At 45.6% G+C, this 15,706-nt stretch overlaps 1 protein-coding gene across 2 annotated transcripts; it reads right to left on the bottom strand.

Moving 5' to 3' along the window:
- Positions 1–2,653: 2,653 nt before the first annotated feature.
- On the bottom strand, positions 2,654–14,465 carry LOC111216488 (sine oculis-binding protein homolog). 2 transcript variants are annotated; one of them, XM_022738038.1, is made up of 7 exons: positions 14,217–14,465; positions 11,251–11,380; positions 10,777–10,971; positions 9,803–9,954; positions 8,417–8,512; positions 6,268–8,214; positions 2,654–3,864 (listed from the first exon to the last, which is right to left on the bottom strand). In XM_022738038.1, the coding sequence occupies exons 1-6, from the start codon at positions 14,307–14,309 to the stop codon at positions 6,277–6,279; spliced, it is 2,604 nt and encodes an 867-aa protein (XP_022593759.1). In that variant the 5' UTR covers positions 14,310–14,465; the 3' UTR covers positions 2,654–3,864; positions 6,268–6,276. The 2 variants fall into 2 exon arrangements, with proteins under 2 accessions (XP_022593759.1, XP_022593760.1); XM_022738039.1 differs by having other exon boundaries at positions 6,268–8,193.
- Between the last annotated feature and the right edge of the window lie 1,241 nt (positions 14,466–15,706).

The raw sequence follows: 15,706 nt of genomic DNA, 5'->3' as shown, positions 1-15,706 counted from the left end.
CTCCCAGGTAGTTACAACAAAGTCTGAGCCGAGCACAACGTGTCCAACCTGTAGGGCAGCCTACTGTCAAGACAGATAGAACAAAACTGTACGACTTCCGGTGGAAACTACCAAACTAAAACTGTGGTCGAACTTTATGTTGGGAAACTATCGCAAAAGGAAAGCTCCTGTAACCTGTAATGATAACTAATATAAAATATCTATATATAGGCCACATATATATATGAAAATGATTCATAAAAATAAAAATAATTGAAATTAATGGGACGTATCACAATAATTCATCTCTCATAATATCTAAGAAAGTTAGAGATTTGTAAATAATTGAATAAACAATTCAGAAAATTTATTTTTTCAGACATGGAGAAACACAGTAATGCAACAGGTGCACTTTTATTCATATATTTCTTCTGTAGAAGTAGCCTATGTAGGTAAATTAATTTAAAAAAAAGATAATTAAAAAAGTGTAATTATGTAGTTTACAAACATAAAATAAAATAAATAAAAATTCAAGAAGCTAGTAATGCACCTTGAGGGAGGTTTTATGTTGGAACCTTTTAAAAATGGACACTTATTTTGTTCATACAGTGAAATCAAAGTGATAAAAAGCAAGCAAAAACATTGTGTCACCAATAAACAAATAACAAAAAAAATAATGCTGCCAGTACAGTATATAAGGTATGGTGCTTTATTTTGAAGGTAATACCCTGCATCCGGTTTTGTGTTGCAAAAACTTGACAAAAACAAATGCCATAGCCTACATCTTCCCTCATTATCTGTGTACTAAATACGTGTTTTGAATACACCACCAGTCGTGCAGGACTGGTGTCTATCCTGCCCCCGGAAAGCTGCCCCTGGCCTGATCACCCCCCCCCCCCCCAGCACCCCCCCACCCCACCGCACCCCAAGCCCCCACTAAGCCGGAATTCCTGCTCTCTTAACTCATTCATCAGTTTTACCCTCAGTGCACAGAGTCTCGACCAACTTTCAGTATTTCAGGAATGCTGATGCACAGCCTTGCACACGTACTGACACTAAAAATAGGAATTTACAGTGTGTGAGAGGAGTCCTTATCTACAGCTCAAAATCTGATTCATTGTGTTCTGTGAGAGAGTTGGTTAATCACTTGGCCAACATTAATATTTAGACGGATACATTACAACAAAATACCAGTTCTCAGTTTAGAAAAACAAAATAGATGAAAAAAAATTGCTCTAATAAAAAGTATAAGTATAAAAAATAAGTGCAAAAGCTGAAGTTGTGAGAAAATACACCAGACATTTCCTTGCTCTTAGAATAACTTTTATTTATTTTACTTTACAAAGAGGTCTCCACCAAAGCTCTTGGTTACTGAATCTGTATTCAAATACAAACAATGTGTGAACAATCTATTCAGACAGTGACACTGCTGTCTGTTGTTGTTTGTCAGGGGAGGTCAGAAAAGTACCAACGAATTTAAGGCAACAAGAGCAACAAAATCTCTGACACAAAAGCATTTTTTTGTCAAAACTCTGGATTAACACACAAACTGCATCAGGTCAGAAATGGCAATGATTAAAATGTGCAATAAAACCAATAATGGCAGTCTTAATAATGTCTTTTTCTTTTTTTTTTGGCCTCTGGCCTGAGAGTAGAGGACCACTTGTTGACACCGCAGCTATTTGCATGCAGTGATGTCATCACTGACTCATACAAGCTGTTGACAAAGTCCCCTCGCCAGCCGAGGATGACACTGACATAATGGCATGACCTGTCGTGAGGATGTAGGCTGGAATGAGTGGGGAGACAGTCAAATGTGTTGCCGCTGTCGGCACATGCACGCACATACGCACACACACACACACACACACTCTCTCACACACATACACACACTAACTGATAGGCATGTCGTTTTGGAATGACGGCAGGGGTCGGCCACATTTGGAGTTATTCTAGGAGTAGGTGGTGATGACTATTTATCCCTCAGGATTGTTGAACGCTACATTAAGAAGAGGCTCCTCTTGGTATGACACTGCTGAAATAGGCAATATTCGGATTTGAAGATAAAACAATGGCAGCGAGATGTGGAAGAAAAGCTGTCTACTTGGCGTTAGATATCAGTCAGTTGGCACTGTGATTTGTGATGGTATGGGTTTCAGCAGACTGGCCTATGGGGCCTCCTGGTGCTTTCTTGTCAGATAAGGGCAGGTGCAAAGTTACACAGGCAAACACTGCTCTCTAGTGGGGACACAGTATATAAACATAAAGACAAGGGGCATGTAAGAGCTTCGGCACTCACAAAATACAACCATCAGAGAAAAAAAACAACAAAAACAAATGAAGAAATAAAGCACTTTTTGTGAAAATCTACAGATGCATCATCCATAAGTTAATATAACATCAAACAGTATCTGTGTAGAGTTCAACTAGAAAAACTGAAACCTTGCAATGGGACAAGTGTTGACAAAGCCTCTAAGTGATCTAGCTGGTTCAAATCTCATTAGGTATCCCCAGTAGTGGGAACTGTAATACTGATCGCTGCATACTACAGCATTTGATGGTTGAGTATAATACCACACTTGGTAATATTAGAAGTCTGCTTTTGTTTTTTTGTTTTTTGTGGGTTTTTGTGTTTTTTTTTTGTTTTTTTTTTTTTTTTTAGAATCGTCTGATCAGGGCCAGCAACATAAAGAAAAAAAATCAGAATCAGGACCAGTTAAACTGTCATGTGCCGTGAATGTTCATGATTGAAATGTTTCCATGAATATGCATGGCAAAAAATGATTCAAATTGTGATTCTGCTGTTAAAGCTTTGGCGGATCAGGTGAATGGTGAGGGCGGATCTGCAAATCACACATTTCTGTACCAGCGTCATCAGGACGACTAAAGTGTTCACAGACCGTCTCAGCTACTGTATATCAGTAGGCTTCCCCTCATATATATACTATATGTTTTTGTATCATGTTATTGTTTTTGAGGAGGCAGAGGAAGCATCCTCTCCCCCTCAGAGATTGCGTGATACTGCTCAGTCGTCTGTCTTAACAGCCCAGCCAGACTCTCTCTGCACAGTGTGTAAACTGCCCAAGGATTAAGTCTTAATCTCAGCAGAATTTCTCTCCTCCCTTGAAGGAAGTGAGCAGAGAAGGAAATCACAGGCAATCAGTTGTGAGGAATCAAACCTCAGAGCGTGTGGTGTGTACTGTATTTAGATTGGGGTGGAGAGGTGGAGAGGAGAAGGGTATACTATATTCCTGGCTGTCGGTCAAAAAAGAAAAAAAAAAAACTCCTGAAGTCTGAGCCCCCGTCGGCCAGGTAACCCAAAACCTGGAGTGGGGAGTCAGCGTGGGATATGGGGAGAGGAACAATGTGGCTCTTTGTGCAAGCCAGGCAGAGAAAACAAACCGTTTCCCCTGGAAAGAGATCATGTTCAGGTTCCATCTGAGAAGACCACACAAGGCTGATCACAGCTCTGTCTGCTGTGTGGAGCAAGGAGAGGAGGAGGAGGAGGAGGAGGAGGAGGAGCGCATCTGGGCAGCCGCACTAACTCGTGCACACACATACACACACAGAGACACACTTTGGGGCAAGAAGATCTGAGATGCTCCGTATCAAACACTCACTGAACACAACATAACACACAAGCCAGCAATACTCTTTGGTCCAAGACAAAATGTGTGACTGTGTTGTGTTCGTCCCCCAACGTTGACTTGTGATAGTGTGGCCATCTGGACCGCTTCCTGGGTTGGCACCCTGCTGGTCTACAGGCAGAGCGACACTGGTGGGCTGACAGGCTGAGGGACAGGCTGGAGGGTGTTAGCACTGGTGTTGTCCACAAGAGGGCGTGGCACTGAATCTGGCACTGCCATACAGTGTTAAACAGGGAGTCTGTTCATTAGGTGGAGAGAGAAAAAAAAAAAGAAAGAAGAGGGAGAAAGAGTGGTGAGATGTTATAGATTCTGGACTGATTCTGTTTAATTTCCATTTCTGCCGTATCTTATATCAACGTCTCTTGCCCTGGACACTCATTCCTTAATCCACCCATTCTATCTAAACAGTGAGAATGAGGCTTTTAGTCATGTCAACGCTCGGATAACTGTCGCACAGGTCACAATCAAACCAGGAACATCTGGCCCCTTTCTCTCTCTCTCTCACACACTTACACAGACTTTAATTCAAACACATATTAAATGTAAACAGACGTGCACACACACACACACACACACACACACACACACACACACACACACACACACACACACACATGTAAGGGCCAAACCAGGGTTCTGTACTCCCTCTGTCCCATTGCGTTTTAGTTTCAAACGCTCAGCGAATACCCATGTGGTGGGATCGGATTACACGAGGCTATAAAATATCCCAAATAAAGGCAGGGAAAAGTGAGACGAAAAAACGGGCTGTTTCCTGAGGTGAAATCCTCCAGTTGGCTGCTGATTCTGTCAGAGAGGGAGATTTTAAAAAGATGAATAAATAAATAATAAAAAAAGGAGACTTTTAGCAGTGGAGACAATAGAACAGGACAGAAATGTTCGGCTCAGAGCACAGAGGTGGCCAGCTAAAGTCATTCACGTACGGCAGCCAGCTCCCATTACACACAACGTTGGGCCATAAATCCGTCCGCACGACACAAGCAGCACGCTGTGATTTCATATGTATTGGTTACTAAGGGGGCGCATGAAACCACAACAAATGACAACGAGCAAAGTAGGAACTCATTTAGTGAAAGGGAATCTTGTTACACTGGGGTACAAGATAAAGGTTTATGCAGGGCTTTCTCTATCAACAGACACCATTTCTTTCTTTTTTTTTAAACACAATCATTAAGGTGACCCCTGGCCTTTGGAGGCTTGGAACAGAATATGGAGAGCAAAGCAGGCCAGTTGAAATCTAAACCCCCTCTGTAATATCAGCGGATTAATCTCATGACATACAGTAAAATGGTAACGTGATCTCATTATGGCCAGATACCAGCGGGTGAGGACGACGGGCGGTGTTACAGCCGTTTGGACTACCAATCGGGCAAGTGAAATCAAGAGGTGCCTTTCGATTGGTCCAAAGTAAGGAGGCTTTTCAGCTGAACTCTAACAACAACATCTGGTTGGCAGGGGACAGCGGTGGTGAGTGAAGAGGAGGGAAAAGGACTGAAAGGGGGAGAGGAGAGAGCAAAACTCGTACATGGGAGAGATACGAGCTGCGGCCAGAACAGGGTGTCATTATGACATGTGTAATCGGATCGCTCTGGTTCTGCCCCTGTGTTTCCTAATGAAGCCCCAGAGCTCTATCACAGCTGAGGGCTGGCTCTCATATTAACAGCGCCTTGTAGTCTGCCTGACAATCACCTCTGTCTTTACAGCGACCTCAGAAAGATGTCTGCACTGCCTCACTTCTCATGCTGTAAGAAGCAAGGGTTTGACTTATAGACGTCGCATATAGACAACCTCACTCGATCGGTCTCTCTGAGTGGCAGTTTGGACAGACTATCCAATAACCTCAAGGTCACGGTTTTGATTCGGCAGCAGCCATCTGCCCTTACCCAAGACAGTGAACCTCCTACTTTCTCATACATTGCAAACTCCTCTGGACAAGACCATCAGCTCATTGGTAAAAATGTAGAAATCCCCCACCCCCCCACCCCACCCCGCTTCTGAAACAGACACAGACTCACATATCTTGGCAAAACTGAGCCTAGAAAAACAGGCTGCCATGCAAACAAAGCATTGTGACTGTCAGGTTGTGGTGAAGTGATTGCCTTTCAAAGTGACTCTCACTGCTTGTGCCCTCCACCTCCTTCCCCTGTTGTAACCTTAGAGCGCTGAGGAGTGCCAGGTTACTGGGATTCTCTATCTATGGCGCCGCGCTGTTTAGTGACCGCGCACATACTGTGAGACCTGTGATTAAGCCTGCCCTGTGCATGCACGGATGCGTGTATGCGCACATTTTCCAATCCCCGGTTAAATGCCGTTTAAAAGTAATTGCTGGTTTTTAATTTAATCTGTGCAGAATACCACATGGGTGGGGTTTGCCACACAGAACAGAGCAATGGGATTTAGAAAGCTTATGTAAATACAGTTAGAGTCAACTTGGCATATGTTTTGCTGTCAATCTCTGAAACGCGGTAAATGCCACCCATGGGCCATTTGTGCAACGCCTTCTGCCGATGTTCGAATAAGATAAGGATACACACTAGTGCAACTCATTCATACCAAATATACTAACACCCAGTGAAAGCACACCTATCCATACATTGCCCTGCTGAGAAACAGAATCTCTCACCTCCATCCTCTACTTATTCTGATCTCGGATTCGTAGACATCGCCTCTTCAGAGCTGGCTCCATGTCTCCAGCGCTGGGCAAATTAGCAGGGCTTCGCAGGCTACCCTTGTCCCTGAGTTTGGGCAAGAGCAGCGGGGTGGTGGTCCCACCTGTCTTTGGTGCTGTGGGCAGGGCATAGGCATGGTCCTCATCAGGAACATGGGGGTCTTCTCCTACATCCCCGACTCCCGCTAAGGGCTCTTCCGACTGACTGACGGGGCCCTCAACCCGCACTGGGCCGACAACAGAGCACTTGTTCTCTTTGATGGCCTCCAGCTCACTGATAGTGGGGTCTGGGGGTGGTGCTGTTACTCTCTGCGGTAGGGAGGAGTCTGGACTGGAGGGTGTGGATGAGGAGGACATCCTGTTTGGACTGTGGTCCTGAGATTTCAGGGCAGAGGACGTGACATCGTTCAGATGGCTGTTCCCTGTGGGGCTGGGTGGGGTGTGTGAAGGTGGCGTGTGAGAGTCCAGGTGGTGGTAGACAGTGTCATGTGAAGGGGACTGTGGTAGAGGAGGGGTGGGTCTGATGATGTCGTGGAGCCCTGACCTGGTACCCTGCCCAGTTCCTGACTCCCCCAGCCCTGATAGGTCCACCACTCCATTGGCACTGGGCTCCATCTTGACTTGGGTTCTTTGAAGAACCCTTTGGATGACTTGTCGCTCTGACTGCTGCTGCTTATAGTCTGTCAGCCCCTCCGACCCTGGAGCGGAGCAGGGGGATTCATTGTACTGTGCTCTGGGAGAGGATGTTCCACTGTTGAGTGTGGACGTTGGGGATGGGAATGGCCTCTCTGATTTAACCCAATCTGTGTTGGGCTCAGTTGGCGAGGGGAGACCTTGAGTCAAGGTTCCACCCAACTTGTTGGCTACTGATCTGCTGTCCCCTTCAGGGATCCCTGGAGATGGCAGCCTGGTAACCCTGGATCTGCCCCTGTCTACCCCCTCTGGCACAGGCTGGATAACTCCACTGTGACTTGGAGTTTCTAAGGTTGCTTTTGAAGGGACTGGAATAGGGATAGGAATGGGTATGGGAACAGGCAAGGGAACAATGATGGGATAAGGGACCAGGACAGTGGGCTGGGGCAGGAGAGGGCTAAAGGAAGGAATACCAAAGTTCATTATGGGAGGCATTGGGACGGGACCTCTTGGCATCATATTCAGAGGAGGGGAGTGCAAGCCAGGAAAGTAGGCTCCTGGGAAGGGATGCATCAGTCCAGGGGGATTCATAGAAGAGGAGGTGGGGGGCTGCAGGTGAGGAGAGTGGGGGGGTCTGTGGATAGGGCTGGAGGGGGGACCTGGGTGTCTGGGAGGGTTGGCAAGGGGGCTTTTCATGCCCTGTGCATGAAGAGGAGGTCTGATGAAGGGGATGGGGATCTGAGGCAGCGGCTGATGTTCCAGAGGGGGGCGAGGCGGAGGTGGAGGAGGAAGGGGTGCAGTGTGGGGTGACACCTCCACAGCAGGCGGATGTGGAGGAGGCTGGATGGGTCTCTCCAGGGTTCTCAGCCCAGAGACAGGGACCTTGGAAGAGGAAGAAGAGGATGCTTCTGAGGAGGAGATGGAGGTGGATTCTGCTGAACCATGGATTAGCGCTGGCCCTTTAGGGGAGAGGTTTCTATGACGCGCTTCCCCTATGCTGTTGCTGCTGTTCCAGGACTCGGGAGTGAGTAGCTTTTGCCCGGCGACACAGCTCTCCGCCCTCCCCTCCTGACTGGTTCTGCTTGGGCTGGAGCTGGTGCTGGTGAGAGCTGCGCGTGCTTCTCTGTAGAAAACATCCATCTTGTACTGATTCAGACACTTGGTGCTGCAGAACTGGAGACGTTCCTCACCGGATCCAAAGTCCAAGTACTCTTTAGTGTGACGGACATGCTTGCACCAATCACATACCTGTGGCACAGGAGAGAGAGACTGTGGGGGGTCATTGAAGTGATATATTCTAGCTTAAAACTATAAGATTCTTGTGCAGTAAGGAAAAAAGACTGACTCTTTTCCAAACCTCTTAAGGTATGAATACAAGCTACATGTCTGGTTTAATCTTGTAATTTCATAGCATGCTTATATTAATACTTTGTACTGGAAAACAAAAGATACATTGATAGTGCCCTCTTACTCTGACATTGCTGTTTATTTTCAACACCAGTCTGGGCGAGTCCTCTGTATGGGGGTGCTGAGGGGATCTCTCACCATGGAGGTCTTCATCTCTGGCCTGACAGGGGAAAACCACAGTATGATACACGTGGCAACTGCTGTGAAGCAGTTCGTCAGACCTGCATTTGATGGATTAATTCTCCGACGTATGATGATGTCGCTGCAGTTGCTTTAGAACCAAACACTATCTTGGAATCATTCTGTGGTTATTAAACCAAATCTGAGCTTCTTACATAACAAGTGCAAAAAATAGCTTATAATGAATTGCCTTGTCATCAAGATTAGAAGAAGTTTGAACTTCACGCATGATACCAAACCCTAAAGGGCACTACAACAAAGGAAAATACCTGTGTTGTGAAACAGATATGATCCTACAAACTGAGTAAGGGAGATAATGCAGGTGATGTATTGTCATATTATTAATGGCCTTGCCAGTATTAATATAGGAAATTCCTCTTGATTCGTGTAAGCTGATCTGTTGTGGATCTGAGTGCTCCCCCATCTCTGTGACCCATTGAGTCGTGTTGAGTTACGAAACATGAGGCAGCTGAAGGTAAGGTATGCACTGAAAGTGGACACCTCGCCCCAGGCCTCCTGGCCTTCCTCTCAGACAAGCAGCAACAAGCCAACGGCAACGCTTTCCTCCCCGCCTCCGAAAAACTAGAGAGCTTGTTGCGTTCAGACTTTGTTTGACCCTCCTTTTTGTCTCTGCTGTCTTGTGAATAAACCTGCCACAGTATAAACAACAGCAAGGGTGAAAGGCGATACAGCCGCATGTCACCTCACACCAAATAGGGTATATCCCTGTTGTGAAGAAAGGTGAAAAATCATGGCAGTGTGCATCGGAGCGGCTCTCCGAAGTTGCTGCTTTCCTGTCCTCCAGACCAAAGCCACTTAATGGTACTCCATTAACGCGAAACTGATACTAAGTGTCCTCTACAAACTTTGACCTCCCTCCCACCATTCCTATACCGGCTCCTCCATACTAACTAGAAAGAGTATTCTCAGACACAACCCCCCCTTTTTAAATTCCTGTAAATTAATCCATCAGCTATGACCTCACCAGATCAGGAGTATCGGTTTCTGAAGGTCTGTTTACCTGCCAGAAACCACTTGAGTCTCAGAGGCTGGCTGAAAATCTGTCCCTATACAGTACCTGTATGTGCATGTGCATATGCATGTGCATGTGCATGTGCATGTGCTTGTGTGTGAACTAAACACATTCACAAATATAAAAACAAATCTATAGACCATTCATCACCATATAGATATCAGGATTTGCGACCTCTCTTTCACAAAGGTCAAACCACACTTAAATGCCTGTGACAGTTTTTTGTTTACTACTAACCTTGTTGCGTTTGAAGTATGCCCGTCTGCAGGCGGCAAAACACTTCTCACTGCAGAAGCTCTTGAGCTCTGAGCCCATGCATAGAGAGTAGCGTTTTACACCTTCCTTCTGGCACCAGACACACACTATCTGCACATTCTGTACATCTTCCACTGCGAGGGAGAAATCAGAAGAGAGGAGGGCAATCAGTGGATGCAGGGTCTCAAAACCTACTGGTACACAACTTTGATAAAAGCTCAGTTGCAAAGAGGTGTGCGTGTGTGTGTGTGTGTGTGTGTGTGTGTGTGTGTGTGTGTGTGTGTGTGTGTGTGTGTGTGTGCGTGTATGTGTGTGTGTCTTCATCAGGGTGTTGATTATAGATTTAAACATCGCACCAGAACTCATGAGAAGTGAGTCAGGTTTCTGCTCTGTGAACAGAAACTGGTTCTCTAGCTTTCAGGGAGACCAGAGATCCTGCTGCATCCCTGTTTGTCCTTATGTCCAGATTTCTGCATCTGCAGTGCAGTTTGTAAGTGTATGCACGGTGATATATTTTGTATTGTTTTGACTCAGAACTCCAGCACATCGAAAATTAAACTGAGGTCAGGGAGTTGACCTTGTAAGTTTTATTTGAGGGTATTTACATCCATACTGGGTGAACACTGGGTGAACATGATCAGTAGTTCCTGCTAATTTTGAACAGTGCAGGACATGGACAGGGGTCACAGCTCATCAAATTCATCAAATATGGATGTAAACACCTTCAGTTCAGCAATTCGTCATCATTGATACCATTTCTTTTAGGTCCAGTGTATTGGAGAACACATACATCTCCTCTCATACATCAACAGGAAATGCGTTACTGTAAAAACACTTATTAGCTGCATGGTATATAAAGGTGAGGCTATGGGACAACATCAGCTTATGCACCCAATGTTTGTCATTAGATTTTCATGTATAAAACTTACAATGGTCTTCATGTGTTGCCCACGTACCTGCTGATGGCTTTATAAGGGGGACAATGACTGGGGCACTCTTGTGCTCCTTGGGGGTGGTCAGGGATGAACTTGTCGATGAAGAGGATGGCGAAGAGGAGGGGACGCTGGAGGAGTCTCTCTCTCCGCACTTCATGGCCAGGACTGAATGACTGACTTTGGTGTCCAGGCTCTTGGGTTTTGGCAATGAGTTTTCTGGAAGACGTAAACACAATGTAACGGCATGACTTGGATTTCCCATGTAATACTACAGTATAAATCCTACTGTCACAACTTCTGCATGTGACAATGCCCCACAAATATTAGTACAGATATGCTGAGAAACAATAGGTGTATCTGAATGAATGAAACTCGAGAAGTTGCAGCTACAGGTGAGAATGTCTGCTAAAATTGAACAGTGACTCAATGTCTGCACTAAAACCTGCAGAACCTGCTTGATAGTGTAACATCAGAGCTGTCGACACCTGCCCTCACCTTTTAGCACGGACACATGCTGACGCCTCTCTCTGTAGTTTCTGATCTCATTGGCCTCTGACTCTCTGAGATCTACCTTGTCGTAGCCGTACCATCCCAGGAGCTCGTTCATGGTGCTCTCTGCAAACGTCTGCATGAGAAAAGAGGCGAAAGAAATCACTGATTAACGTTCTATGTAAAGGGATAGGGTAACTGAGCCATAGTCTGCCTGCAAATGGGAAATTGTGAGCGTACATCTTAGGGTTGTTAGTGGAACTTTTTATCCTATGTTAAACATAATCAGACCTTCCTACTCTGAATCAATGCGAGGGATTCTTTCTCAGCCCCAGCCCTGTTGGAGAAATGAATACGGGCACAGTGGAGTACAGTATGACGCTTTTTCCATGATGTATTCAAGTTGTTTACTCTTGCTAAATCTGAGACGGAAAGGTTTAAAACCTAACACCAGTGTGAAATCTATGAATCATCCTTTGTTTATCTCTTTTAATTGGAAAAAAGAGGGAGAAAAGAAAACTGTTCTCCGCAGATGGGATGTGTGGTCTCTCTCTCTTTTTTTTATTTTTTTATTACGACCAGATGAAAAAAAAAAAAAAAACAAAACACAAAGGTCTCTCTCTTTATCCACCCACCTCTCTCTGTGGCTTTGGGAGAACCGGATTGGAGGAGAAACCTGATCCGGAACGGGCAGAAATCAGAGCGGGACACCCAACACCACAGCGAGGTCCCACGGTTCTCGGAAATGCCCCACTCCTCTCCCTTCTTCTCTCTCCAATGTCCACCACTCTCTCTCTTTCTCCAGCTTTCCCTGTCCCTCCCCTTGCCCCCTTGCCCCCCTCCTCCACCCACCTCCCATCTTCACCATCCTCCCCTCCACCCCAGCACCTTCCAACCCTGACACCCGACACAGCTCTGCCTCTCAGGTTTCACCCTTTTCCAGCACAGCCAGTCTGCTGTGGTGGTGTTGTAGTGCTGTAGTACTGACTGCACATTCTTTCCCCTGCTTTCCTCACTCCGACCTCTGCTCCGCACTAAGGGCCTCAAAGAAATGGATCTCTCCCTTGCTTGCTCACTTTCTGCTGTGTGTGTGTGTGTGTGTGTGTGTGTGTGTGTGTGTGTGTGTCTGGGAGAGTGTGTGGGTGAGTGCAAGCAGTGGTATCATATCCAGCTAAATATGCCTAACGATGATTAAAGTTAAGTATCCGATGTCTGGTGCTGCGCTCGGGTCTGACGTGGAGGGAGTAGGTCCGAATGTGCTGTTGAAACAGATGTATTACAGAGACAACACACGGCTGGACCTCAGCTGAGCAAGAAATCAGTTTGCCTCCCTGCCTTCCTGTCTGTCTTTCTTTTACTGTCTTTCCTTTCCCCCCTCTCATCATTTGACTCCTTTTAAAAAAAAAAAAGGTGCACATCTCCAGGATTTCACTCTTCAATTAAAGTCTTACATGTTTCCCCATCATTCCCAATTTGGACATCGTGGTGTTCTCCGGAGGGACTACACCGATGGCAGCTCTCCTATATGGATACAGCTCAGTGTCATTTAGTCTTTCTGTTTTCTTGTTAACCAAAGACGGGGCAATTTTTTTTTCTTCTTCTTCTTCACCCACCCCTCCACTTCCCACAATGTTGTTTTTGTTTCTTTTTGGCAGTTCAGACAAACATCTGCTTTGTGAGAGTGACAAGCCATATCCCAAACCACAGAGAGAGTTGCAGCCAAAGGCAACAAACCGGGGCCGACCCTGAGATTCAGCCCAGGCAGGCTTACATCAAGCGGGGATAGTGTTTCGCATGTTTTGATTAAAATTAGTTAAGTTGTAACACTACACCTCCCCTGGATATCAAACGCTACAATCCAAACCACTTACACAAAAAGAGCACATTTCCTCTCTCACGAAAAGCCAGAATCTCGCCCCCTCCCAAAAAAAAAAAGAAAAGAAAAGAAAAAAAAAATGCTTGTCTTTTTAGATTCCTCAGCTCCTGCTTGAGGGAGCCTCGGATATCCCTCACCACCACAGTCACAGTCTTAAATAGCCAGTGTCCAGACCCAAACAAAGCAGACAATCCATGGATTAGTTTCCATGCAGTAATAGGCTCATAATGGTGGGAGGGAATCGTGTCTGTTAGTGTGGTTTAACTTATTATTGCCTGTGCAGTAGCTGTCCTTCAAAGCAAGAAGCAGAGGAAGAGGCTCCTAAAGGACATATCACTATAGTGAACAGTTATATACTGATAGGAATATAAGGAATAGGAGTCTGGTGTGGTGTTTGCATCCTGAAAAAAAAAAATGGTGTGATAGTACATTAGTGTTTTCCCCAGTGTGCTGAGGAAGGCTATTTAAAGGATATAAATGCCCTCTCTCTGTTGGAAGGCATGAGGGCAAGCCTCTGTGGTAGAGCAAGTGTGCAGCACCGCAGGAGCGGGGAAGAAGTGACGCACATCTGGATCTCCGCTGGACATTAGAGTGTGCGCGTCCGGCCACAGCTGGCCTGACATGGCGTCACTAGAAGGCAAAGGCCAACTTTCTCTTCTTCACTGCTTACAGCTATAATCAAAACGTCCCATTCTCGCAGTGTGTGTGTGTGTGTGTGTGTGTGTGTGTGTGTGTGTGTGTGTGTGTGTGTGTGTGTGTGTGTGTGACATTTCCAGTTTAGACTGATAATAAATATTTATTAGAATTAGTTTATTGTCTTCCATGGGGGTAAACTCTGCGCAAGGCCCAGCGCTTTTTTTTTAACAGCCTGCTTCTAAAATGTCTCAGTGAGTTATGATAGCTTACATAAAAGACACAAGGAGAGCATTCATTGAAAACAAACATAGTGTGTATCTGATTATTCCCAGCACTGATTTGTGCGCAGTTGACTCTCGCTGGCCTCAGTAGGAAGACATTGCGTGCGTAAAAAAAAGTTCAAAAAGACGTCTCACTGGATAAAATCTTATCTAGCAGCGGCACACACACTTACTCTCACCTTCATCTCCTGGTTGATCTCCCTCTTTACGGGGTGCGCGGGTTTCCTGCTGCGTTTATTTTCCGGTGGTCTCCCTTTCTCCATCTCTGGCATAGTCCTGATCTGGCTGGATCCGATCCGGATCAGTGATGGGTGTCAGCTGGAGTAGTTCTAGCGGAGCAGGTCAGAGTGAAAGCTGTCACTCCCGGTGACAGCGGCTGTCATTCCCGGACGTCTGAGTCCTTCATGTGGGGCTTCACACCATTCGAGTTCACTGAACATGCGTGCGCTCCGGGCTGGAGGCTCCGCCGCCGAACAATCCACTCTCTCCTCTCCACCGCACTCAAGCTCCTACCGGTACCCAAGATAAGACTTCCGGTCACCAATTTCAAAGTAAATTCCTACTGACAACATACGACTAAACGACTAAAATGACGACGACTAAAATTAGGAACTCTGATAATAGGATTAATTAAAACTAAATAACAAAATTAAGAAAAGAAGGAAAAGTGCAAAAACTTCATTTTTTCATGCTATGATCCCGGTTAAATCTTCTACCCATAACACTGGCTAGAGTTACTGACAGTGTAAAACAGGTCAGGAAAGGACCTGTTGTAAAAACTTAAATTACAACAGTGTAGATCAATTATCCAATTATTAATTCAGACCTATATATAGACTACAAATATATATACACACACTAACAGTAACACTTACACTATTACTAGTAACTATCCTATTATCAACATTCAATTAAATTAATAAATGAATAAATGTTACACAATTTCTTTTATTATCTTGGATATAAATGTGGACTTTGCTCTATTTTGTCCTTAAGACACACGCGCACGCACATGCGCACGCACACACACACACACACACACACACACACACACACACACACACACACACACACACACGCTTAGCTACTTTCCGCTTTCATTATGAAAGCTAAATCGTCTGGCTTCCGGTCTAATCCACGCTCTCTCTGTGCAGCTTGACGCTGCCCTCTCCGGATAGGGAAGGGAGGGCCCTGTGATTTGGTGTAACCCAACACCTGGCGCCCACCCCTCCCAAATCTCAACAGATACATTTCATAAGGAATGCAAAGACTGTGTTTTATCTGAGGGGACACAGTACAAACACTGTCTGTATACTCTTGTCTTAAAATAAAGAGATGAAAAGAGCGCTGTGAGTTAAACGATATCATGGCAGAATGTTTGGGGCTTTCTCAAATGGCATCTGTTTGATCACCGCCCGTGTGTTTCTAACTTTGTGTGTGTGTCTGTGTGTGTGTGTGTGCGCGCGCGCGCACTGCACAGAAAAACACCTGAAATGTCCACATTTGGCCCCTGAGCCACCCTTTGCCTGAAGGAAAAGCCCCGCATGTCTCAGGGCAGGGATTACATTTACATAAAGGGACGTGTGCGTGCAACTAAGATCTTTGAACATAAACATTTGTCCCATGGTTATTCCTGATGGTGAAGGCCAGACGATTCGTTACACTATCA

Source organism: Seriola dumerili, unplaced genomic scaffold, assembly GCF_002260705.1.
Source record: "Seriola dumerili isolate Sdu_G_001 unplaced genomic scaffold, Sdu_1.0 BDQW01000025.1, whole genome shotgun sequence".
NCBI lineage: Eukaryota > Metazoa > Chordata > Actinopteri > Carangiformes > Carangidae > Seriola > Seriola dumerili.
The sequence above is the reverse complement of the archived record's forward strand: the minus strand, read 5'-3'. Positions and strand labels throughout refer to the sequence as shown.